The sequence below is a fragment of the Mustela putorius genome, unplaced genomic scaffold, assembly GCF_011764305.1.
Source record: "Mustela putorius furo isolate JIRA1106 unplaced genomic scaffold, ASM1176430v1.1 tig00000695_pilon_pilon_pilon, whole genome shotgun sequence".
NCBI classification, from domain to species: Eukaryota; Metazoa; Chordata; class Mammalia; order Carnivora; family Mustelidae; genus Mustela; species Mustela putorius.
The window spans coordinates 9091198-9118247 of NW_025421447.1; the positions used below are offsets into that span (position 1 = coordinate 9091198).

Here is a 27050-nt window from a genome sequence, read left to right on the forward strand (position 1 = left end):
CCGTATTGTCTCCATATGGATGAACATGGGCAAATTACTTTATTCCTTTATCTTTAGTTTTCTGATACGTAGTTGAGAGGGCGGGAATAAATGATCATTGGAAACATTTCAGGTGTGATATCAAAAGATTTTTTTAAAAGAATTTATTTATTTATTTGTCAGAGTGCACAAGCATGGGGAGTGGCAGGCAGAAGGAGAAGCAAGCTCCCCACTGAGCAGGGAGCCCGTTGTGGGATTTGATCCCAGGACCCTGGGATCATGACTTGAGCCAAAGGCAGACGCTTAACTGACAAAGCCACCCAGGTGCCCAAAAAAGATTTTGACTTAGGTTGGTTAGATTTGGTTTTGCTCATTCCCTGTTCACCTCAAGAAACTAGTTGTTTGGCTGAATTTAAAAAGGAAAAGAAAAAGAACTTAAATAATTTTATGCCTGTGAATACATTTCCATGAATCGTTTGTTAATACACTCACAACCTTCATGATAATCCCACAATAGTGCTGTAAATGTCCACAGTTTTCATTTGTACCTTAAGGATCACCTGTTAGTCTCAACATGAAGTTTAGAATATACAAGAATGTGTAATTTTGAGGCATTACATAGCCCCGAACAGTTTTTATGAGTGACTGAGGAATTCAAATACAAATCAGCTCAGCCTTATTAGATTACTCTTGCCTGGGGAATTTCTTTGACTTCTCACTCAGTGTTTGTTTTGTTCATAGCTTATGTTTTTTAAATGCCTAAATGAATGACAATGGGAACTTCCCAGGGGTCCTTTGCTCTTATTTTTAATAGTGATGTATTTGGTAAGTGTTTATTCACTGACTGATGACAAGAGCTGTGAAGAGACGCAAGGCTGAAGCAGCTGTTGGTTGTGTGTTTTGGAAAAATGTAACCTTCATGTAAGTGAAGGTATCAGAAGGGAAGTTGAAAATAGCTTTAAGATTTTAGGGAAACTATCCTTTTCACAGGTTTTTTCATGGCAGTGGTGGCTTTTGGACCATGCAAATGGGAGGTTGTCCTTGGTCAGAGTACTGGTCCAGTCTGTTCCCCACCCTGATGACAACTTCTTCCTGAGCTAGTAAACAGAAGCTTCAAGAGCTTGGGATGTCTGTCAGAGGAGGGCTCACAGAGGGAACTTGGCTCTACCTTATACATTGGTGGCTCAGTTCATGTAACTGCAGGCAGATTTATTGAGCTAAATCTCAGGGGTTAGGGATGGAGAGAAGTAAGAATAAGGGGCACCTGCACCCCAGTGTTTGTAGCAACAATGTTCACAGTAGCCAAACAGGCAAGAGCTGAGATGTCCATTTGACAGATGAATGGATAAAGAAGATGTGGTTCGCATATACAATGGTATATTACTCAGCCATTAGAAAGGATGACATCTTACCATTGACACTAATGTGGTTGGAACTGAAGGGTATTATGCTGAGTGAAATAAGTTAGTCAGAGAAAGACCGTTACCATATGGTTTCACTCATATGTGGAGTATAAAAAGCAAAGAGTATCATAGGCGAAGGGAGGGAAAACTGAATGGGAAGAAATCAGAGAGGGAGACAAACCATGAGACACTCTTATGTATAAGAAAACAAACTGATGGTTGTTGGAGGGGAGAGGAGTGGAGGAATGGGGTAACTGGGTGACAGGCCTTAAGGAGGGCACATAATGTGATGATGGGCACTGGTGTAGTATGCAACTGATGAACCAGAAGTTTCTGCTTCTGAAACTAATGAGGTACTGTATGTTGGCTACTTGAATTTAAAAAAAGAATAATGGCCTTTCTTTAATTTAAGTACAGTTTCAGATTTGCATCTGGAGAATAGGACAATCTTCATAAGGCTGGGATGAAGCACACCAGGCAAATGGGTAAGCTGTCTGACTGCAAGCTGGGTCCTTGCCTTTAAAAGGCTTCCTTCATGGCTGCTAGATTTGTTATATTATTGAATGGTCTTTAGTTCTCCCTTTCCCATTTGTAATTTGGAAGTCATTGTGCATATCTTCCTCATAGGTCTACTGAGAAGTAAGTGAAACACCTAAAAAAGTAACTTGAGATTTTTCTTTTCCAGGACAAGGCTGTTTGTAAATCTGAAGTAGGTATGCCTTCCAGAAATGCTGCGGTAACATGTTGCATTCAGAATACAGAATACTCACGGACTGAACCTGGAGCTGCAGGTCATTTTTCTCTTTTAAGAGAGTGACCATTTTTTCCTCCAGTTCCTTCCTTTTGGCCTCTGACTTGGCTAGCTCGTCTTTGGTTTTCTGAAACTCTTCCTTCATGGTGGCCATCTCCTTCTCCGTCTCCGCGCTCTTGAGGAGTGGCTTGATCCTGAAGAAGAGCTTCATCCAGGGCCAGTGCTTGACGTTCATGAAGGCGCGGATGTTGTACTGGATGCAGAAAAGGGCTTCTCTGAAATGATGTAAAAATATCAGCGTCGATTGAGTCATCGGGACCAGTGTTACTGTTGTTAGTTTTTATTTTACTCGCAGGTTCCCCTTGTGGTGAGCCCCCAGGTGTAAATGATACAGCAGATTTTGTGTATGTTCCATGCAGGCTTTATACAGACACAGACACATTCATCGTAGTGCCCAGTGTAATCAGTTTGCTGAAGTGTATGGCTCATATTGAACAGTTCTGTGTTCTCAAGACCCATACCACGCTAGCAAAGGAGCAGACCGTAGAGCGGGAATACTTCGCACATATGAGAAACACATACCAGTTTAAGACCATTCGAGATATTGCAGTATTGGTGATTTGGGAGTGGATGTGGCATTTGTGAGTTGGTTGTGCTGCCAGGCTGTTGGCCTGCAGAGTGAGCTGTGAGATGACACCGGATGCTGAGATGCCCCGCCTGAGTAGTTTAGGATTTAGCACATCTTTCTTGAAGCCTTTCCTCTTATTTTGATTACCACTGAATTATCCACTCATAACTTTTGTTAGCTTTTTCAGATAATGTACTGGCTTTCCTCAGATTCTTTCAGATGCCTCATTCTTATTTGCTTAATTAGATTGTTAATATCTATGGGTGATTTAGCATGCATGGAGCACCCAAATTTGTTTTATCTAAGTACAATTTTTAAATAGTAATAAAAGATGTCCCTTTTGCAAACTGTAGCACTAGACTAGCAAGCTTTGCTGTATACCTCTTCAAGCTTATTAAAATGAAAATTCACTTTCTGTATAGGTCCAAATTATAAGAACCATGACTCTGAGAAGGCAAATACCATGACACAAACCACAATGTAGATGCGTGGGAAGGACTTGGGAACACTTACAATACCAGTCCAAGTAAGCAGGGGAGGAGCAAAATGAACGCAAAGTTTGTGTGGTGGGGGTAGGAGGGGGCAGGGAGTGCATCAGTGCTGGACAGATAGAGCTGGATGAGGCTCACTGGAGAAGGGACAAAGGCCAGTTCTGGATTGGTAAATAAGTAAATTAGGACGAAGGGGAAGGGCTGGGGCAAACAGGAAAACAGGAGATCAGCAAATTACTCAGCCTGGCTGGAAGAGGCTGTGTGGTTGGGAATGACGGATGTCCTGGGGAATACAGAGGACCTTGACAGCCACGCAAGGCAACTGGATTTGTCATGGGGGACCAGGGGGCCACAGACTGAGATATGCATGTTGGAAACTGTGCTTATTACACGTTATTCTGGCAGCTCTGTGTGAGGTGGATAGACAGGGAGAAGCTGGAGGGAGTCCAAGTGTGAGGGCTCAAGAGAAGGCGGATATGTCTTAGCAGTATGTCCTAATCGTGTGAAAAGCATGTATTTGCCACAAAATAAAAGTTAATAAATGAGAAAGGCTGGGTGAAAGTCCCATAGGGACTTTACAGTGCAGATAATCTGCACTGTTGTTACCTCCTTTGCAACATCTTCTGATACTCGACCCTCATTAGGAATCCCCTGCAGACGGCCTGAGTTCTTGTTATAATCTGGGCCAACTTTTCATCTCTCATTTCTTCCAGAAGACCCAGAAGTCCAGCTTTGAAGAAAACCTGGAAAAAACGAGAATCCCGAGTCTTCCCCATGGTACAGGAGACACAGAAATAGAAGAAGGGCATGGAGCAGGTAGGAATAAATGACAGATATACCTTGGTATGACCGAATTTATACTGGGTGTGGTCAATATCAATAGAGGCAAGAAGTTTCTCTGAAGCCTTCTTGCTGTCGATGAACTGTCCTTCTGGAATAGCACTTGCATTTAAAACTTTGTATCTGTTCAGTCAAACAAAGGAAATGATGATTAGCGAGGTATGATTATATGGGGCAACCAAATGACCACAAAAATCTGAGAGAAAAAGTAAAAGAAAATCCAGCGGTCCTTCAGGTGCAGATAGTAACACAGTGTGATTTTTCTGTAGTTTAATGCATGCGTCCTTCCTGTTTATAAGAAATACCACCTCTTCGAACTCTCATCCTGTCCTACTGCCAGAAGACTATATTACCTGACTTCTTAATTTTATAGCATTTATTAAGCAGGGCACATGAAATACGATGAACAGAGGACAACAATTAAGATGATAGAATGTTCACAGCATTCAGTGAAATACAACAAAGAGACACTGGCCTTTGTTTAAAATCCCCATAAAGGATCCTGCTCGGGAACCCCTTCCTGCAGATGCGGATCCCTTCCAGCACCCCATTACACCGCAGCTGGTGCAGGACAAGTTCATGCTCCATGGCCCCTGAGAGGAAGAACACACATGCCTCATTTCATGGTCTAAAGCAAGCACCCTGGAGCTTGTTCGGGCATCAGATGGGTCTTACCTGGAGTCTTGGTTTCGTTGGGGATGATGCAGCGTACAAAGTGGGGGTGAGTGCTTCTCAGGTTGGTCATCAGCTTATTTAGGTTTTCCTAGAAAGCCAGACAGAAGAGACTTGATGAGAAAGTTTGCTTTCAGATTGCTTTTTTGTAATTATTCAGAGTGAACCTAGGCACTTCCTTAACTGTGAGGTATAAGCCTCTGAGGCTTCAACTGCTCTATGTTTTTAAGGTCTTCAGAGTTCTAGACTGCCAGTTAGTCACAAGGCCAAGTGTTGGGAAGAAATGCAGGTCTCCAGGGTATTCATTTATAACAGTTAGGATCTATTCTCTAAACAAACTGCAAATCCCATAGCCTTGATGCATAGGAATTGCTCTCGCCTGGGAATCAGAAGACAGAATCTGTGGTCTCATTCTGATGAGCTGCTTGACTGTAAAATCCCACTTGTCTTTCTGGACCTTAATCTGAAAAGAGTTGAGATTACCTCTTAAATTCTCTTTCATCTCTCTCAGTGCTAGTAATTTTCACAGTTGTAGTTGACACTGGGAACCTAAGCTAGCCCTTGTCCCACCTTTGCCGTTCCTTCCTTGAGGTTATTATTCTCCATGGAACCTGTGACATCTTGTTTGTAATTTTTTTTTTTTTTTTTGATGAGCCTAAAATCACGAGACTGTATAATCTTGCATGGGTGGATCTTGGGTGCCTGGAAATGATCCACAGCCTGAAGCATCTGGGGGATGTTATTTCAAAAATAAAGTAATTGCTTATGACTGATGATGTTGTCTTACTCAACTATAGAAAACTCACATGTAACTATTTCTCAATATTTCTTAGGTGTAGTCTTTGAGAAGGCACAGTTGCTTTTTTCTTCTTTCATATCTCAGTTAACTATTAGGAAACAAAGTAAGTACTGTGGGCTTCTCTTCTTGAAGACATGTGCAAGGATAAGTTTATGAAGCAAGAGCCTACTTGGTGAGATAAGGCAGATTGGTAGTGAAAAAGAAAAAGAACTGGCCAGTCTTCCTCTAGTGACAGGTTATAGTCTTCAGTTTTAAAAGGAATGAGATTTAACCATGCAGATTCTGACAAAGCAGCTGTGGTCCAGACATTTCACACATTTCCCTTCGGAAGAGTTAGTTGTTAAGCTATGTAACAAAATCACATTACTTGTAGTAAAATTATTTGTTATTTTAATCTTAAGAGATATTTTGTACCTTAATCATCCAAATAAATCATTAGTCTTGGTTTTAGAGGATTTTCTGCCATTATAAAAAATTAAATCCATGTCAGAGGACAAAGATGTATATTGAGGGAAGGATGTGCTAAAGAGCGTGTCTCTGGTTCATTGTCAAAGAACTCAGGAGCGTTCTTGAAGGGCAACATTAGTAGAATAAAGATGACAGCTTTCCTTGGGTACAGCTTTGAAGTTCAGCTATGCTTCTTTAAAAATCAGCCTGATTACATAATATGAAAGCTGCTAAGGCTGTTTCGGCATTACTGAACACATTAGATGATCGTAATAAAGAATAATGGGTAGAGCATCTGGCCCTGTAAGAGAAGTATTGCTTGGTTCTATCATGATAAGAGTGAGTATTTGAAGATTCCACTCTCTCCTGATTTATTCTGAACCCTGTAATTATGATAATTTATAGAAACCGAATAGAGTTTTTGGGTGAAATTGGTACTTTACCCTGAAAAGGGCTGACACCGTCTGGAATGAAGAACCCTTCTTCTTAGCACCTTTCTTTGCGCCACTATCTGAGGTAGAAAGAACAATCTGTCAATTAGAGCAGAATCCTAGAGGCTGGAATGTTATATTGACATTTGGTGGGAATGGGCTTGATTTAGTTTAAGGGCACAGAAAGTACCTGCTTCAGCACTTGCGTAGGTGGAAAAGAGACTGGCCAGAGTCTTCATTGCGGACTTCTGGTACAGCCCAACCACAGTGTCATTCAGAGGGTCCTTGTTCTTGTCCAGCCAGCCACCAATGTTGTAGTCCACGGTGCCGGCATAGTGGACCAGAGAGAAGTGGGCCTCGGCCTTGCCTTTAACAACCTTGGGCTTCTGGAAGTTGGCCGACTTGCCCAGATGCTGCTCATACAGCTTGTTCTTGAAGGAGGTGTCTGTGGCCTTGGGGAACATGCACTCCTCTTCCAGGATGGAGAAGATGCCCAGTGGCTGAATTTAGAAAGGTGGACATTAGTGTCAATGTCTCTTTCCCAAAAGATGCAGACGTGGTGGTTGTATCTGATTGAATTATCAGAACTGCCAGATAAATAAATAAATATAAATATATATATATATATATATATATATATATATATATAATGAACCAAGTCATAGCCCACAAAGAAATCCTTTCGTTATCATTGGAGTGGCTTTCCCACCATTCCTTGTCATATTCAATCCATAGCACACTTTCAGGTAAAAGAATAGCAGAATACAAACAGTCAGTATAGCATGTACGGGCATTTTGTTAAAATATTCTGTGTTATCACACATTTTACCTATTTAATGAATTAATCCACTATCACTTTTATTTTGTTATGAAAGTGATTTACTGACTTAGAGTGATGTTTACTTTATATGCAGTAGTTCAATAATATAAATAATCCAAACCTTTTTTAAGACATTTTCTGTATTTAATCCCCTTTGGGTCATAGAGGTTCTCGCTGAGTTACATGTGTACTAATTTTTATCTAGAAAAAAAGATTTATTTATGTTGCTGATGTCTTCGATTGCGATGGAGATAGATTCAGAGCTAGTGAGGTAGTTCTGCTGGTGGAGATGATCATCTCAATTGAGTTTTCAGAGCTGCTTTAAAACCAGGTTTGAGTTGCTGTTAGGACAAAACTGGTTAGAACAGAATGAAACTAAACACGCTAATTCTTCTTCTTCTTCTTCTTTTTTAAAGATTTTATCTATTTATTTGTCAGAGAGAGAGAGAGAGCAAGCACACGGGCAGGCACAGGTAGAGGAAGAAACAGGCTTTCAGCTGAGCAAGGAGCCAGATGTGGGGCTTGATCCCAGGACCCTGGGATCATAACCTGAGCTGAAGGCAGATGCTTAACTGCTGAGCCACCCAGGTGTCTGCTACCACTCTGATCCTTGATACGCAGAAGTTGAGAAGAGGAAGTTAGTTCTAAACAAAAATTCCGTTTGTTCTGATATCCTTCTATGTAAGATCACTGTGATACTTTCTAGAATTGCTTCAGACACTTGGGAAAGTTATCCTTGCACTCTGTCTTTCCTTTAGAAGTCAAACAGAGCAAGGTGCTGGGGTGGCTCAGTCAGTTAAGTGTCCAACTCTTGATTTCAGCTCAGGTTTTGATATCAGGATTGTAAGTTCAAGCCCCGAGTTGGGCTGCCCATTGGGCATGGAGCCTACTTAACAAAACATGAAGAAAGTCAAACAGACCTTCTCGATGAGCTCGATGCAGGCAGCCAGGTCCATCCCGAAGTCGATGAAGGTCCACTCTATGCCCTCCTTCTTGTACTCCTCCTGCTCCAGCACGAACATGTGGTGGTTGAAGAACTGTTGCAGCTTCTCGTTGGTGAAGTTGATGCACAGCTGCTCCAGGCTGTTGAACTAAATAAAACAAAATTTTCAACATTAAGTGGGTTTTTTAGCAATAAAATTCTGAAAAATTCTTTTATTGAAAAACTGAAAAATTCTTTTAGTGAAAAAATATGGAATCCAGTAAAGAAATAAAATTAAACTAATTGTTGGTCTTTCAGAGGTCCCAAGGGAAAAAAATGATAATTTTTTTGACATGAGCCTTTATTGTGAATTCTGGGCATTATTTAAAGGCACAGGTGTCAATTATACAGCAAGACTTCTGGTAGAATCGACCTCTTTAGAGCTGTAAGCTTACATAGCAAAAGCATACCTTGAAAGTACAACCATGGTCCCATGAGATATGGTTTGGTTTTAAGGGTGAAGGCAATTTATTGGAAAGACATCTTTTACCATCCCACTCTCCAATTCAAGATAAAGTTCTCATTTTCACTCTTGTCTGTCACAGAATAAGGAAATCTTATGCTGCAACCTTTTAGTGGATGTACAAAGTGGAATAATAGGCGAGTTTTTCTCCTCTCCATCTCAAACATCTAGATGCTGTTCTTCTTGCCGGGTCTGTCAAAGTAGGGACCTGATGACCTGAAGGAATCTTTGTACTAATTTACACCTGCCTTTTACCCATGCTACAGCAGATGCCCTGGAGGTGAAATAGTGCATGTCCGATGAGCCTGGGACAGGAGAGACTATGACCAGTGTGCTTCCTCCTCCACTGGAGATGCCCTGTCTACATGTCTGGGCTCTTGTCCTGGCTTTGCCTTAAAGGGCTGTGGGATCTGTAGCAAGGGTTTTCATTTCCCTGTGGCTCTTGTTTTTCCACATGTAATTAGTAGTAATATTCATTATCCTTTCATGGGTTGTTTGGAAGATTAAATGAGGCATCATTAAATGAGCATATTAAAGTGCTTAGTGGAGTCCAGAAATACCCTCACTCCTCCACAAATGCCAGTGATGGTTGTCATTACGTTTCCGTTACTGCCTAGTTGTGTGGGAGGTCACTGCTGTCCTGGGTGCTGATGGAGGAAGCAGTGTGGACACCATAAATATACAGGAATGCCTAGTGTATCAGAGCTCATGGTATTTTTCTCTCACTTTTTGTTAATATGAAGACAACTCACATCAAAGATCTCAAAGCCGGCGATGTCCAAGACCCCGATGAAGTACTGCCTGGGCTGCTTGGTGTCCAGCTGCTGGTTGATGCGGGTGACCATCCACAGGAACATTTTCTCGTAGACGGCCTTGGCCAGAGCGCCCACGGCGTTGTACACCTTTGTGGACAGGGTAGTGATTTTTGGTGCTACTGAAGACATGTTGTGAAGGCCTGGGACAGGTATCATTCACTGAGGTCACACACTCACCTGCTGCACAGTCTGGCCTTTGGTGACGTACTCATTGCCGACCTTGACCCTGGGGTAGCAGAGGGCTTTGAGCAGGTCAGCAGAGTTCAGGCTCTGGAGATAGGCTGCCTTGTCAGCCACTGCAGAGACAAAATTCAAGAAACATTTAGTGGTGGATATCCCCTTTAACCCAATTTTCTATGTTTCTCCAACCCATTTTCTTTATTATTTAAATTAAAAGTTTTGAGTAATTCTGTAGGTCAGATGAGGTTCCCTGTACATCAGAGCACATGCTTGCTAGTAAATAGGTACATTGGTCTTTGGGGATTTATTGCAAGCAGCTTTTGAGAAGTTCATCAACAGTTAACATATGTCCAGTGTATATGGCAGCACTTTATGTAAGGCAAGAGCCATAGGACCTGCTCTTAAGGCAGGCACATTAGGTGTGGTAGGAGGCAAGAGATAAATACATCTTAATATTTGCTGTTAAGGAGAGATAAAAGTGACAATATTTGGGTCCTGATTCCAGTTTTGTTCCTCCCAGTTTAAATCCACTTTTTTAGTTTCATTATCTGAAGATGTGGGTATTAAATTTCACTATGCGCCCCCTTCAGAGTCTCTTTCTGAAATTCTGCCAAGGACTGTAACATAAATGCCACAGGTCCAATACCACAGAAACTGCTGACAAGTTTAGAGGAGGGAGAGATTATATCAAGCTGGGGGAGGAGGGTTTCAGAAAGGCTTCAAGGAGCAGGTAACTTTAGTTTCCTTGGTAGGTCCTTTATGTTCCACACATGGAACAGAGGATTTTTCTTTCTCAGTTCTTTGTTTATCTGACGGCCTAGAGTGCCTGCGGGTTTATATATAGACAGCACAGAGGTGCACAGATGTCTAGGGATGTCCTTTGTCCCCTGCTCTGTCAGGCAGATCCTGTCTGCCCAGGCACTAGTGGGCCAGCCAGTGCTGAAGTAGGCTAATATGCCAACTTGTCTCACGTATGCGGCTACCGTTGCCTTAGCAGAGCAGGAGCACTGTGTTCTCTCTTCCTTTCTCTCATGATCTGGCCCCAGCTGTGCTTTTTAGATATGTCTTTCTAAGCACCTGTTAGGGTTCATTTTAACTTATTTGGGCTACTTAGAAATGATAAAGCTAGGACACACGAGAGAGGAAAGATGGGGAGGAAAGTGTGTGGTGTGTGTAAATATGTACATGCCCTCCAGAATTTTAGCTGTGACAGAGATGTGAGTTTAGAATAGACTTTTTTTCCTGCCATAATCTTTAATTCAGACCCAGAAGAAGGTTCATCTGGGACCTTCGGTGCCATCCGGCTCGGCCTGCTCCTCACGCTGCTTCTGCTTGAACTTCATGTTCCCATAATGCATCACGGCACCCGTGAGTTTGTAGATGGAGACTTTCTCTTCAGGAGTGAAGCCCAGGATGTCAATGGCGCTCTGCCAGGAAAAATGACAGGATAAATGTTACTGACTTATTTTGGAGAATTTATACAGTATTGTAGAATAACCACACCTACAGTGGGCTATTTTTGCACGTAATGAAATTTTTTTCAGAGAGAGAGAGTGAGAGAGAGAGAGAGAGAGAGTGTGTGTGTGTGTGTGTGTGTGTGAGACTTACATCTGTGGCCATCAGCTCTTCTTGGTCATCAATGCTGGGGACTGTGATCTCCCCTTGACTGATGAAGGCATAGTCATATGGGTTGGTGGTGATCAGGAGCATTTCTGGGTACATACGGTTGAGGGTATACATTTTACATTAGAAATTTTTAATAGAACTAATAATGTTTATCTGTGAATTTAAGTTCTTCCTTACCAATCAGATCTGGCTTCTTATTGGAAGTGATCTGATAAAAAATATGATAGCTTCTTTCTGCCTTCAGCTGGAAAGTAACCCTAGACTTTTCTAGAAGATCTGGAAATAGAAATATATATTAAATTAGAAAAAAAATCAATACAACTTAAATATATATTTTTTAAAGGAGGGAGAAGGAGAGAGGGAGGGAAGGGAGAGAGGGAGGGGGAGGGGCAGAGGGAGAAGGGAGTGAGAGAATCTTAAGTAGGCTCCTCACTCAGTGCAGAGCCTGGTGCAGGGCTTCTTGATCTTACGACCCTGAGATCATGACATGAGCCAAAATCAAGAGTTAGATGCTCAACTGACTGAGAGACCCCCGTGCCCCAGTGCTGCTGAAATACCAAATGAACCTCAGTGTCTTTGCTAAAACTGGGGGAATTATGTTAGACTTTGTTGACATTTCTGCCTGATGATTGATCCTCTTGGTGCTGCATATAAGAATTCCAAATACATATGGCAACTGTGCAAGTTTCTCACCATCTAAGAGTAGAGACAGAAACCTGTCTGCTCCAGTAAAAATAAATTTTTAATATGGGCGACCTGTGACCTCTGGATTATAATTGATCTGTAATATTTCCTCCTTCCTCATGTCACCTGAGACTTTGTGGTGAGCAATTACTTAGAAGTATCTGCCAAAGCTCAGATGAAGAGAAGTACTATAAGCCTATAGGTGACTTGCAGGAATCCAGATGTAGCCCTAGTGTTTGTCCTGGAAAGAATATCAGAGTTCCTTCTGTGGCAGGAATTTCAGAATGTGCTCCAGAACTATCAGTCTGCACTGAGGTTGACAGAGCACACAGCGGGTTTATGGATAAGTCTGGTATTAGCTCATGGGCAACACTGGCAACAAGCTTGGCACATGCCAGGTGTTCTGAATATCCTGCACATGAAATCACTCATTTCTTTTTGGATTTTTAGTCGTCCTGTTACTCACATGTTTCAATATCTGCAGAAGCCAGCTTCCCTGTAGTACCAAAGTGGATTCGAATGAATTTACCCTTGAAAAGAGAAAGATTCGTATAGAAAAGTTGAAACACACAGAAGGATGCAATTGAAATGATAATCCGGATATGTATTCTCTGGCATGGAAGGGCCGAGAAGATCCCTCTGTGACCAGGAGACTTACAAAGCGAGAGGAGTTGTCATTCCTCACGGTCTTGGCATTGCCAAAGGCCTCCAGTAGGGGGTTGGCACTGATGATTTGATCTTCAAGGGTCCCCTGCAAAGGAAAGAGCAGTCCTTACTTCTGGGGCTCCAGACTTTCCAAGAGCCCTGAGAGTCTAGAGTCTGGCCGCAGACCCACCTGCATTTTGCCGGGGGTAGGTTCCTCCTTCTTCTTCTCCCCAGTGACTGCAATTGTTGCAAAGTACTGGATGACACGCTTGGTGTTCACAGTTTTCCCTGCACCAGATTCTCCGCTGTCAAACAGAGACCAGAGAAGAGATTAGAAATATTACAGCTCACATTGTCTATATCTAAGACAATCAAAACCAGAGAAGGGAAGAATCACGTACGTGATCAGGATGGACTGGTTCTCACGATCTGTGAAAGAGAAATCAAGACCATCAGTTAAAAAAGAAAAAAAAAACATTCAATATAAAGATTAATGAGTCAGTTTAGATCAAACACAGCTTGTTCTTTTAACATTTTGAAGATGTCACCTATAATTTTGGTTTTATGGTTAGTCCCCAAAGAGCCCTTGGTTCTTGGAGTAAAATTTGTGACAATGACAGTCAGGCTATCATTGGTTTCCTTTTGTATCTTATTAATTTTTAAAGACTTCATGATGATCAATTTCAAACAGATACTAAGTAGAGACAGTAACATAGGGAGCACCCCATGTTCCTATCATACAGCTATGACAATTATTACCATTTGGCCAATTTTATATCCTCTATACTCCCTCCATTGTCTCTGGATTATTTTAAAGAAAATCTCAGGCATCCTATAATTTCCTCTATCAGTACTTCAGTAAGAATTATAGAATTTTGAATTCATGAGGGATCTTAGAAATTACCAATGCCAACTCTTTTATTTAACAAACAGATAAGAGGAGACCTACAGAGGAATCAGTGACTTTTTGAATAATAATTATGTAGCTCACTAAGGTCAAAGATATTCAGGTCTTTTGACTTCAACTTTATATATTTTTCTGCTACTTGCCCTCCTCCCAGCTCTTAACATGACTAATTTGAGTGCTGGTAACACTAAATAGGGAAGGGGTCTGGCATTGTGAATGTGTTCATTTAGTCTTACGTTCCTTTTAATTTCATGTACATTCCTAAATCAAAAAACAGACATTTTTACTAGTTATATGACTGATGTTTTGGATTTATACCAATTATCTGTTATGTTACATCTCTAATTCTGTTTGAATGAATTCTCAAACCTAAAATCTGTCATTGAAATAGATACAAATCTGGATGTTATTTCTATGTGGATGTAGACTTCAGAGAATTTATTCAGAGCAGTAAATGGAGACCTTAGAACAAACTCAAATGGGTTTTTTCCAATAGCAGAAAAATTATGAAAGATCCTATCATATCTCACGGGAGCACTGATAAGAAAACAAAGTTCTAGTCTCTTTTGGCAAAGCTAAAATAAGATGAACCAGGTCAGAGGCCACAGTTTAGCATGGTTTTATATGCAGATCACATTTGCAAGCCGTAAGTGATCTTGAACTTGGAGCAGTCCCAACGTTGGGGAGTGGAGACCTTGGTGTAGGGGTGGTGGTGTACAGAGCCGAGTGAGTGCAGCTGCTGAGTATTACAGCCTCTGAAACGAGCCAGCCCATGGATCATTTCTGGAAGGTAGCTAGCTTCTGCTGACAACGAAAGAACAGTTTCCTGGCACGAAATCCTTATGGAATTGCTGGCCAATTTATAATGGAAGATTCCTATTTTATTCCTTTCTCTTCTCTCTTCTCCTTTAACACACAGCTTAAAAACAAGTACAGCAAAACAAACCAAACCCAGAAAAGAACCAAACCCTCTCAGTTTCCAAAACCCTATGGAACAACAGGAAATTCCGGATTTTGGAGTATTTCCAAAGGCAGTACATTTGGTATGTGAAGATAAAAGGTTTTGATGCTATACTTGGGCCTGTAATGTCTATCAGATCTGTTTGTTTATGCTTTGAAAAGACAGGAATAACAGATTTTGAAACAATTTCAAAAATATTTTCAGAGGAAGAGGTATTTTTGTTTTTTTTCTGTTGTAATAGGAAAATGCTTCAGAATCATTGAGAGGAAAGTGGTAGCTCTTTCTACGCCAAAGGCTCACACTATTTGCTGTGTCGTTTAACCATGGAGGTAAGAATTCACAAAACTTTCCAGCTGTAGCTGGTAACCATTTTCATTGATTGCTGTGGATGTGCCTATTTTAAAATAATGGGTTTGAACTTTTCTCCTGTTGAAATCAGAAATTAAAACCTATGGGAGAGTGGCAGATGCGTTTACAGAGGTCTGCTGATTGTTTCTGCCTGGCTCCCGCTTACTGGATGGGTTAGCTGGGCAGGTCAGTGAGCTCGATCAGTGCCCTTTCCTCTCTGAAATGTGGATGACACTATATCTCTGGAGTCCGTGAACATGGTGAAGCCCCGTGTGGCTGCGATGTATTATTATAATCAAGGGCTAGACAGAGTCTGTTTGTTAAAGGTTCTCTTTCCAGGTATCTGGACATAAATAGCTGCGTCACCCACTCACCGGTCAGCATGAACTGGTAGGCATTGTCGGAGATGGAGAAGATGTGGGGCGGGGCCTCCTGGCGCTTCTTGCCTCGGTAGGCGGCCACCACCTCAGGGTTGTACACCGGCAGCCACTTGTAAGGGTTCACGGTGACGCAGAAGAGGCCCGAGTAGGTCTGAGAAAACCAGAAAATGTGACATGTGGATCTTGTCTTTACCCAGAGAGATAGACAGAATAGAGATATGCTGAAGGGGCGCTCACGTAGATCATCCAGGCTGCGTAACGCTCTTTGAGGTTGTACAGCACTCCAGGCTCGTGCAGGTGGGTCATCATGGCCATGTCCTCGATCTTGTCGTATTTCGGAGGGTTCATGGGGAAGACTTGGTCCTCCCTGACGGTTAGAGTCTGGCAAGTAAAGTGAAAGACCACTTTGTATTAATGGTGGGACAGAGTTGGTTTGTCTGTTTGCTTTGCTTATAAAACTGTAATTACTGACATCTTTCATTTATTTAGTATTCTTTAAATAAAGGGATGAAAATATATTTGTTTGAGAGTCTGATGCAAAGAAAATCTGTCTCCTATGATGAACTAGGATACTACATTTTTAAAAAGATGGTTTTTCTTCCCCCATCCAATCTGGGGGGAAGGAATGGGGAAACTAATACATTATTTAGCTCAGTGAATAACAGTACTTCGCCAGCAGAAGCCAACTTCTGTTTCTAAACCCCCAAGCTTGGGGTTTAGAGTGGGAAGTGGGGAGTTCAGGGATATGGTGGCGGCTGACTCCTGTGTGTCAAAGTCCTGTGGATAGGTGGAAAGGGGGTACCCGAGGTGACAGCTGGGACCCTTCTTCACCATCTAAATCAGGCATCCATAACAGACAAGGAGGGTGTCTGTGGTGGCAGGAGGCTGAGGTTCCCAGCAAGGAGAGCTTCGCCGTGAATGAGGAGACGCAGGAAGACAGTTGGGAGTGTTTTCTCCCGGTGTGTTTACTTACTGCCCCGCCTTCTGTCTTCACAGTTACTTTCCCTCCTTCCTTGCTCTGTATGGTGCTCTTCACGTAGGAGGCCTTGGGCTCTGCGACAAACACTGATGTTTTAGCATCAAAGGGTTTGTTTTGGGCCTCGATGCGCTCCTTTTCCGATTTTCGGAGGAAGGGAGCAGCTTCGCCAAAAACCGCCATCTCAGCATCCGAGCTCGCACTCATGGCTGTGGTTTATTTAGCAGATGATTCTGTCTTGGGAAGGAAATGGGGCAGAGAGAGAAACAGCAGTCGGAAGTTATACCTGTGAGCTAGGATGTGTCATGAAAGAGGTGTTGCACCCTCATTGCTTGGGCTGTCAGTGTTCCCCCAGGCTGCCCTTGACCCGTGTCCTCACACAGGCCAATGGACTGGGCAGGCATGAGGTTGTGACTGGAGGGCTTCATTCTTAGTAATTTGCAGATTTCCTTCTGGGATCACATACCTTGATCCTCTGGGGCCATGTGCCTACAGTGGAATTCTTGCATGTTTAAATGTCTGCACTGTCACAGTCTCTGCAGCTGGTGGATTGTTCTCTAGCAGCTGTCTTTCTTTAATCCCTAGTTTTTCTTCAGCATGGTGTTTGCACCTGACATATACTGGGACTGTCATATAGTCAGGAGAGAAGTTTTGTCTTGTGCAGAGCAAGTTTGATATTTGCAAAGCTTCAGAAACTTGCTTTACCATTTTAATTGGCCATTTTTTTCCCTCTTAAGGCTCGTGTTATTATTATTATTTTTAAAGATTTATTTATTTGGGGGTGGGGAGCAGAGGAAGAGAGAGAATCTCAAGCAGACTCCCTGCTGAGCATAGAGCCCAATGTGGGGCTCGATCTCATCACCTTGAGATCATGACCTGAGCTGAAATCAGGAGTTGGCCGCTTAACCCACTGAGCCACTCAGGTGCCCCAAGGCTTGGGTTATTTTTAGTATTTAGTATATGTTAGTATTTAGTATTAAATCTCTCAGTGGGTTGTTAAAAGAACCATATAATAAATTCCTAATACCGTGTGGTTTTGTCATTTGGCCTGTTACCAAGAGACCTAGCGTTGCCTAATTCCATAATCTCTTTTGACACTTTATTTTTTTGCGTGAGAGATGTCAACTGTCAGTTAACAGATCTAACCGCAGAGAAATGAGAGGTTCAGCCTGAAGAGGGCCCTTCTTCCCACATACATTCCCCAGGCTTCGGTTCTTTCCATCAGTAAAAAGAAGAGAGAAATGTAAGGATTCATCACATGTAAACCATTGTCCTCTGATGGATAGATAGGCTTCTGCAGAATTGGCGTGTTAGATTGGTTGAGTCTGTCCTTTCCTTTCAGGTGTAAATTACTTGGGGAAGGGCCAGGACCTCTCCTAAATAAGGCACGGTATTCAGCACTCTGTGCGTGTATCACCGGGGACCTTTTAGATGAGCAATAATCAAACTTTCTAAAGAAACAAATAACAATGAATCATCAAAAGTAACTAAAACATTATGGTTGTCACAAGATGTTTGTCATTTCATTTTTTAAAAGGATTTTTCCAGGGTGTTTAAAAAGATACCCATAAGATGTCTAAGGGTTAGTGCTTTGCAGGAGCACTGTCAGAATTCATTCTGTCCCAAATGGTCCTTCAACCCTGGAACTCAGGCCAGGGGAGAGTGGAGGAAAAGGCGTCCTGGAGCCGCATTTTCCTAGCATGCACAAGCAGTCATTTGGAAGCCCTGGCTACTCAGGTGAGAGCAGGAACGTGGAAATGGTATACAATTAAGAGTTGTTCCCAATTAAGAGTTCTTCATTAGCCTGAATGCCCTGTGTCATCAACATGCCCAGAAAGCAGAGGCTTACCTTGGGAGTTCCAGATGAATCGCAGGTTCAGAAGTGGCTGACACTGTAAAACGACAGGTCTCTTATTAGCGAAGCTCTGACATTCTGGTAAAACAGTGACAGAATTATATTGCCCTGCTCTAAAGCTCAGCTCTGTGGAGATAAAAATCAGACTGGGGAGGGACAGTTTCATGCCCAGAGGTGGGCCACCGGGTCAGCTCTTCCTGTCCCTGGGGGTCCTTTCAGCCCCAAGGTTCCTATCACTCACCTCTGGTTCTCGGTGGAGATGCGGCAGGCGGGGCCCCTGTGCTTATGTAGGCATGAGTGTGCTGACGCCGTGGCCTCTCGCTTTTGTCAGGGAGGGCATTTGGCAACATGACCCTCGGCATAATTCGTACTGACATTTGGCATGTTTGGATATAATTAGAAGTATTCATATCATTTTGAGTATGTGAACCAATCTCCTATAAATAATTTGACAGGGACCAATCTGCCGGCAGAGAATACTTTCTAGTATGCTGGGAAGGTGATCTTTGACCGTGCCTGGTGGGGCCTCAGAGTCCGTTCCCATGAGCTATATTCAAGCTGGCAAACTCTTCTACACATACCTGTGGTAACCCAGGGATCTGATTCTCAGCGACACATTGCTGTCGGACCATATCCTTTTCTCTTTATTTGTTTCCACAGGAGGCCTGCACTTCATCCCCCTGGGGCACTTCCAAGGCTCACCGTTGGAGTCTGGCCTTGGGCAGCAGCGCCTAGGAGGGAGGAGAGTCTCCTCTGCGCCCCCACCATCGGCCCAGTGCCCACCCCCTCAACAGTGAAGAACATTAGTTCAATACAGAATCGTATGCCTTCATTGCAGGAAAAAAACCCCCACAGTTAAGCAGAGAGAAAAATTGTCTATAATCCCAGTATGCACAGATAAAATAAGATAAAGATGTCTAAGTGGCATCATGCTATATACGTGATTATAGTACCTATTTGTCCTGTAATCTACTTAAAAATTATATTGAAGGTAATTTTCATATCAGTGATATAATTTGCACCCTTTTTAAATAGAGTATTGTATGATTGTTTTTTAAAAATTAAGATCTTTCCTTTTCAGTACTTTGGGTTTTAATTTATATGCAGCAAAAATTCACTCTTTAGTCGGCAATTGTATGAGATTTTTTGGTGCTATTTAAAACACTTTTGACCTTGACGGTAAAATTCCCTTTCTCTGTTGCATGGTTCTAGTTTTTACACATGAATGGGTTCTTGTAGCCACTGTCACAGACAGGACACAGAACGGTTCCGTTTCTATGAATTTTGATAAATATGTGTAGTCCTGTAATCTCTTGCATTTGAATTACATGAAAAATTAAAGCCTTGGACGTGAGGCTAGAATTCCCCTTTGATGAACTCACAATGGAGGTAGCTCCCTTCTCTCCAGAGGTGACCAGTTACACCAGGTTGGTGTGTAATATTCCAGACCTTTTCTGTGCCCTTAACTAAGTTATATTTGGGAAAACATAAATTAATGAAATTGGCCTAAGGAGATTAGCCCATAGAAAATACATAACGAGATGTTTAAAATATGTTAGAGATAGTATCATAGTTTACATATTTACCAACTTGTTTTTTTTTTCATTCTGTACTCTTAAGATAATTTTCCATCTTAGTACATAAACCAAAATAAGCAACAATTTAGAACATACACGAAAATAGAGAAAATTGTGTATGAACCCATTGTAGTTGTCATCCAGTATTACTAATTATCAGCTCATAGTCAGTCTTGTTTTGTATATACTCCAACCCACTACTCTATTTCCTGGATTATTTTGATATCACTCATTTAAAAATTTCTATGTAGAATTCTCTTTGTTCTAGATTATAATCATTTCTTTTTGTACAAATTCCAGAAGGTTTCTCCTGGTCTAATAGTGATCTTAACTTTGTTTTGGCATCTCAGTCTTAGGGAAGTTTTAAAATTTTAATGTAGTCAAAGTTACAAATACTTTTCATTTGTATTTTTGGTGGTTTTTTTTTGCATATTTTAAAAGAAGGCCTTCTCTAATTGAAGGATTCAGGGCCATAAATATGTTCTTCTGCATTTCCAGTGTAATGTTTAAAAATAGATATTGACATTTGTAAACTAGCTGTATTTGTGTAATCTAGCTGTATGTATGTGTGTGTGAATGTAATGTTTCTGAATTCTGTACTTTGTACCATTGTTTCTGAGCCAAAAGCACATTTGCTTTGATATGTGGTAGGGCACATTATCCCTAATTATTCACTTATTTTAACCTTGTCTTTGACAATTCTAACATTCTTTTGTATACATTTTTAGTGTTTTGTTGCTATGGCAAATGGAATTATTTTCTTGATTATCCATCCTACTTGGTTATTAGTGGCATGTGGCACTGAACCTCAGGTCTGTCTGTGGCAGTCGTATGCCACCTTCCTTCATTTCCCAGATGCCTTGCAGCGTAGGGCAGCTGTGTGACACTGTTTTGGCTAATGAGGAAGTGTGAGCAGGGGTTGCTGGGTGGGACTTCCAGAAAAGGGAGCAGAGTCCACTGGTAACTATCTGTCCCTTTCCCTTCTCACCCCATTTCGGTGGAGAACACAGATGTAATGGTGGAGCTGTAGCCTTGAAAGAAAGATCAAGAGAATTTCAGAGACAGTGTTGATATCTGTGAGTTGACTTTTAATATGTGAAGAAGAAAATGAACCACTGATATTAATAAGGCACCATTTATTCAGATTTTCTGTTACATACAAACTCAGTCCTTAACAGATGTGTGGTTTTTCAGAAAGTTGTTTTTACTGGTATCTTTCATTTGACCCCCTTGCAGAGCTTCCTTATCACTTCTGACGGTTTATGTGATTCTCTTGGGGTTTTGATGTAGTATGTACAAATAATCACAATTTTGTGTCTTCTTTCTTTTATAACTTTTATGGTATTCATTTTCTTTTTCTAATTGCATTTTCTGAGACACTTAGGGCAATGCTGAATAATAACACTAGGTTACTTATACCCTAGACAAGGTAAATTACCCTTATTTTGTTCCTGGCGTTAATTGGGTTGTCTCTGACATTTCAAGTGTGATATTTACTGTATACTTTATATCTAGTTTGCCAGTTATTTTAATCATATACATGAATTAAACTGCTTCATTCCTGGATACTTGACGAAGAGAATTGAAAACATACGCTTACACAAAATTTCATACACAGGTATTCATAGCACCATCATCCATAATAGCCAAAAAAGTGGAAACAATCCAGATGTTTACCAACAGGCAAACGGATAAATGAAATGTGGTCTATCTACATGAGGGAGTAATCTTCAGCCGGAACCGGAGTCAAGTACTGATACATGTTACAGCACGGATGAACCTTGAACCTCAAAAAGATTGTGCTGAAGTGACAGACATAGTGCACTTATATTTGACGATCCCTTACCTATCAAGTGTCAACAACAGGCAAATCCATGGAGACAGAAAGTAGAGGAGAATGGTCTGGAGAGGGGAGACTGGGGAGTGGCTGTAATGGGATTTCTTTTTGAGGTGACCAAATATTCTGAAATTAGATAGTGGTTATGATTGTGTAACTTTGTGAATCTACGAAAACCACTGAACTTCTATTTAAATGGTGAATTGTGTCTTTAAAAATGCATTGGATTTAACAAAAAAATTTTAAAAATGCATTGGATTTTTCTTCTGCATTTATTGAGATTATTTTTTTCTCCAAATTTATAAAGGTAGAGAATTTTGTAGGAGATTTCCTCACTTGTACTGCTAAAATTCATGAAATGAAACCTATAGAAATAACATTGTTTAATTTTCTGCTGATCAAGTGTACTAATTTTTTTTTTTTTTATGTGGGATTTCTGCATCTGAGTTCATTATGGGACTATGACATGGCTTTCTTTTCTTATGTTGTCCTCTTCTGGTTTTGATATCAGCATCATGCTAGGTCTTGTCAAATAAGTAGCTTCCTCTTTCTATTTTCTGCAGAATTGTGTTTAGAATATGAGTACTCTGTTCTGCAAACATTTGGTACAGTTCCTTCATAGCCTCTTTGGAGAAGGAATCTTTTACTTACTCTTGTAATAGTTTTTAAAAAAGATTTTATTTATTTATTTGAGAGGGAGACCACAAGTAGGCAGAGAGGCAGGTGGGGCTAGGGGGAAGCAGGCTCCTCTCAACCAGAGAGCCCGATGTGGGGCTCGATGCCAGGACCCTGAGATCATGACCTGAGCAGAAGGCAGAGGCTTTACCTACTGAGCCACCCAGGCATCCCAATATTTTGACTTTTGTTGGTGCCTATCTTTTTATAATTGAAAACCTCCTAATTGATTCCACTGTATTCTTTATTCCTCTTCTACATAGTTTAATTTTGTTCTTTTTATTCCAAATCGTATTTGCTAAAGTTTTGTCTTTTGTGTTGGTCTTTTAAATTTAGTTTTGCCAAATAACTTTTTTCCCTCCTGTTTCTCCTACTTTGTATTTGCTTTTAATCTCATCCATTCCTTTCTTTTATTTCTTTAGGCTTATTTTACTGGTCTGTATTCAACATCTTAAATTGAAAGTTTCATTTATTTTCATTCTTTCATATGATCTTACAAGTTTATTTGTGATTATAAATTTTTCTTTGGTAACTACTTTGGCTGAATTCATCCCACAGGTTGATAGGTGGTACTCTGCTTGTCCTTCAGTTATAATTACTTTAAAATTTCCATTTCCATTTCAAACCCCAAATTATCTAAGGTACATTTGGTTTTTAGATTTTCAGATGAATAAATTTAGGCATGGGGGAAGGGTTCTCTTTCAGCTGTTAATTCTTTTCATTGTATGTGTGTGTGTGTATGTGTGCTCAGCTTATTTCCTGGTAGACCCAGTAGGAATGAGGGATGTTTTTTGTACGTGTATGTTTCTGTTTCTCTTTGTGTGTATAAGTAATAAGAAAATTCAGATAGCATGTGCAAAATGTACAAAATTTAATATTTATCTCGACAATTGAGGTTGTTATTTGTGTTATTCAGTCATCTATGTTTTTAGCTTTGTTTACTTGGTCTGTAAATTCTCTAGTAGGCCAAAGTTAAACTCCACTACTGTTGTTCAGATCTTTAAGATTTTCTTTGTATAATTCAAAGATAGCCTCTAATAATTCCATAGGAATTTGTGATCATTTAACTTTCTGGTAAATTGTGTCTTTTAAAAATTAAATATAAATCACCCCTGCTGCATTTAATATATTTTGTCTTAAATTCTATTTTTTCTAATATTTTGCTATATTTTATTTTTGGTAGCATCTAGATGGGTGATCTATTCCTATACCTTTATTTTTAACTTCTCTGAGTTATTTTATTTTATATTTAGCTTTTAAAAAACAAGTGGTAGGTACTGTAAAAATCCAATATGAAAGCCTTTTTTTAATAGGTAGGTTTTAGAGACAACAAACTGGCTAGCATACTTTTTATGATGTGTACAGTGTTTTAAATATCAGTTTAATCAGATGTTATTTTGTTTGATTTTAGGGAAGTCACCTAATCCCTTTAAGCCTCAGTTTGTTTATCTGTCAAAGGAAAATAATGACTTTCTACCATCTCACAGTACTAGTGTGAGTATTCAGTGAAAAATATATGTAGAGCATCTGGAAACACAGAAAATATTTAAAAAATATTGGCTATGCTCACTCAAATAGTGTAAAAAATAGGGCTCTATTGCTGTGAGTCGTGGGATATCACTGGAGTCTTAACCAAGGAAATGACATTATAAGATTTGCATTTTAAACACAGTATGGTAGCAGCATGGAAGGTGAATTGGAGGAATGAAGCAGAGATAAAGAAACCACTTAAACAGCTGTACTATTTTGGGAGAGCTGAGAACCTGCTCTAAGCCAGCAGCTCTTGGAAAAGAAGAGAAGGAGATATAATCAAGAAGTATTAGGGTTGAAGATTGACTGCTTGCTGCTGGTGAAATAGAAATAATTTTAGGTGTTCAGGAATCATCTCAAGACAACTAAAATTACACTGAATTTCCTGACACTGGGCGGTAATATTTCTCATGGAAAGGGAACAGATTTGGAAGTACTAGACAAAAGAGAGAAAACTCGATGGAGCCTTACAATTTCAGAGTTCATGGTAAAAGAACAGAAATTTCTGGGAATAATGAGTGAGCTTTCACGAGACAATGAAGCGATAAGCCACCCTATCTGACATTAAACAAGTTTTAGGAATATGGTGATTAAAACAGTATAGTATTAGTGTAGGTGAAGACGAGTAGATCAGTAGAACATAATATATATAGTCCAAAGATAGGTTCTTGCATGTATGGCAATTTAAAATATGATAAATGTGGTGTTTTAATCACAGGGGGAAAAGAAGGACTAAGGTGGGTTTGAGATTTATCGTTAGCAATGTAATTATCGTAGGTCCTTCCCTGACACCATTTATAAAAATAAGTTGAGGTGAATTGAAGCCTTAAGCATTAAAACAAAGCCCAATAATGAATGTAGTAGAAGTTGTGTACATATCCTTCAAATCAAGAAGAAAGGGAGTATAAGCAAATAGAAAAAGATAGCCAAAAAGATATAAGTGGACAGTTCACGGAGATGGCAGTACAAATGGCCAATAAAGTTGATAACACACTCAACCTCAGGAGTTGCAAGATCAGATAACAGCTGGTATATCTCACCCATCAGCTTGACAAATAGAACAGTTTCTTCGTAGCAAATGGTGGTGTTGGAGAGTGGATGCCCTCATACGGCTTGGGTAAGGGTGTAGAATTCCTGGGCAATATGTTGCTTCTTTTGAAATGTGAAATTGCAGCAAATTCCCCTCTTATTCTTTTTTTTTTTTTTTTTTTTTTTTTCAGAAGCACAGTGAACTAGGAAGATATGTCAAGGGTTATATATTTAGCACTTCTTCTAATAACAAAACTTTGGAAACAACTTAAATGTCCATTCAGTTACTTTGTCTGTAATTTAGCTGAGTGGCCACCTGTTAAATGGTGGTGCTCTGATTATGTGGTCAGTGGTTGATACCTGACACTCACTTGAATTTGAGAATAGGATTAGCATAATACATTTTCCACTTGTTTTCTTTGAGCTGTAACCCTGGAAATGGAAAACCTTATTTAAAATAACAATGAAGAGTTTTAATGGGCAATACAAATAAGAAAACTGAACGTCTAGATAGATTTTTGCTAAAGCCCATTTATTTGTATATTCCAAACTTCTCCAGTGTGTAGCTGTCTCTTAACACAATTGTTGTGTGACAACTCATTTAACTTAGAGTAAAAGCCCTTCCAAAGTCTGGCTCTTATTCCTTGTCCTTGCTTTTCTTGCTAGTATCTGCTTACAATTAAGCCCGGGTCAGCATTAAATTACTCTTATCTAATGATCCTTCTGCTCTAAGAGCTCATGTCAGAAGTTAGCTTATAATTCCTAAGATTCCCTTTGCCCTAAGGATTTATGTGTTCTCTCCCTCCAGTGAGGAAAAGCAGCGGAATTACAGTCACTAAAGGAATCTCTGCCTCTCTATACAAAACTGTAATTATCTCATCTTTGAACAAAGGAAATCATTTGCCTTTCATAGCACTTATGCCAAAGAGGAATGTTATAGATTAATCTGGGGGGTTTTTAAAAAGATTTTATTTATTTATTTGAGAGAGCAAGAGAGAGAGAGAGAGAGAAAGAAAGCAAGTGTGTGCACAAGCACGGGAGGGGCAGAGGAAGAGGAAAGAAGCAGGCTGAGCAGGGAGCCCTGCTTAGGACTCGACCCTCAGACCCCGGGATCATGACTTGAGCCACAGACAAATGCTTAACCGACTGAGCCATTCAGGTGCCCCTCATCTCTTTTTTTGCATGTAGTTAATTTCGTTTATTGGTGATCGTATTTCATTAAGAGGATATAGTGTATTTTGTTCATCTGTTCTTTTGCTGATGGATATTCTTACTTTTTTGTGAATGCATCTTTCATTTTTTCTGGTTAAATTCCAAAGAGTAGAATTGACAGATAAAAAGGTGTCTGGAAGTGTATTTAACGTATAACAAATGACCAAACAATTTTTCAAAAATAGTTGTACCATTTTACATTCTCACTAGTAATACACGAGAGATGTGTTGTCTAGCATCCTTGCCAGCATTTGTCATTGTCCATCTTTATAATTTTAGCCATTCTTATGGATGTCTAGTGGAATTTCTTTATGGTTTTTAAACTGTATCCTCCTGACCAGTGATACTGAACATCTTTTAATGTGGTTATTAGACCTTCACATACCTTCTTGTTGAAAGTATCTGTCAAATTCCTTTGCCCATTTTTACTGGATTGTTTTGTATGTGTTCTCATAGATACAATAAAGTTCTTTGTTGGATTTATATATTGCATATATTTTCTCCCAGCTTGTGATTTGTCTTTTGGATCTTGGTGAGCAGTAGTTTTAATTTTACTTTTGAAGAGGAGATTTTATCATTTTTTCCTCTTTATTTAGTACTTGTGTTCTGTTTAAGAGTTTTTGCACACATCACAAAAATATTTTCCACATTTTTTTTAGAGGATTTATAATTTTAGGATTTGCCTCTAGGTTTGTTTTCTGAATTGAGTTAATTGCATTTTGTATGAGTTATTATTTGTTCATACAGATGTCTAATTGATTATCATTTTTTACAGATTTCCCTTTCTACATTGAATTGCATTTGCACCTTAGTAAAAAGTCATTTGGTAGTATATATAGTGGATTTATTTTTAAGATCTCTATTCCTCTCTATTCTATTCCAGCAATCTATATTTTTTCTACCTTTATGCGAGTACCACACTGTCTTAATTAGAGTAGCTTTATTTTAAGTTTTTAAAACGATTGAGTAACTCCTTCAACTTTTTATTTCTCTCTAATGCATTTAATATCAGCTTGCCAATTTCTCAAAAAAAAAAATGCCTGATGGGATTTTTATTTGTGTTACATTAAATATTTGGATCAATTTGGAGAGAATTGACACACTTAA

At 40.0% G+C, this 27050-nt stretch overlaps 1 protein-coding gene and 1 long non-coding RNA gene across 3 annotated transcripts in view; one reads left to right on the forward strand and one right to left on the reverse strand.

Moving 5' to 3' along the window:
• LOC101678693 (myosin-8) overlaps window positions 1-18346 on the reverse strand; it is a 28880-nt gene extending 10534 nt beyond the window's left edge. The window contains exons 1-21 of the mRNA XM_045083396.1: window positions 18078-18346; window positions 16226-16465; window positions 15490-15633; window positions 15247-15403; window positions 13058-13085; window positions 12847-12961; window positions 12670-12762; window positions 12478-12541; window positions 11505-11603; window positions 11310-11413; window positions 10990-11128; window positions 9699-9817; window positions 9459-9608; window positions 8182-8352; window positions 6632-6941; window positions 6454-6521; window positions 4768-4855; window positions 4568-4685; window positions 4092-4215; window positions 3859-3995; window positions 2153-2408 (exon numbers count right to left, since the gene is read on the reverse strand). Coding sequence (XP_044939331.1) covers window positions 2153-2408; window positions 3859-3995; window positions 4092-4215; window positions 4568-4685; window positions 4768-4855; window positions 6454-6521; window positions 6632-6941; window positions 8182-8352; window positions 9459-9608; window positions 9699-9817; window positions 10990-11128; window positions 11310-11413; window positions 11505-11603; window positions 12478-12541; window positions 12670-12762; window positions 12847-12961; window positions 13058-13085; window positions 15247-15403; window positions 15490-15633; window positions 16226-16435 — 2694 coding nt within the window. The 5' untranslated portion in view covers window positions 16436-16465; window positions 18078-18346. The remainder of the gene's footprint in view (window positions 1-2152; window positions 2409-3858; window positions 3996-4091; window positions 4216-4567; window positions 4686-4767; window positions 4856-6453; window positions 6522-6631; window positions 6942-8181; window positions 8353-9458; window positions 9609-9698; window positions 9818-10989; window positions 11129-11309; window positions 11414-11504; window positions 11604-12477; window positions 12542-12669; window positions 12763-12846; window positions 12962-13057; window positions 13086-15246; window positions 15404-15489; window positions 15634-16225; window positions 16466-18077) is intronic.
• Window positions 1809-26437, forward strand: LOC106006607. 2 transcript variants are annotated; one of them, XR_006607671.1, is made up of 7 exons: window positions 1809-1867; window positions 3966-4068; window positions 14483-14606; window positions 14766-14853; window positions 15450-15549; window positions 17766-17965; window positions 18744-26437. It is a non-coding gene; the product is annotated as an uncharacterized LOC106006607 (long non-coding RNA). The 2 variants fall into 2 exon arrangements; XR_006607670.1 differs by lacking the exon at window positions 14483-14606.
• The last annotated feature ends 613 nt before the right edge of the window (window positions 26438-27050 follow it).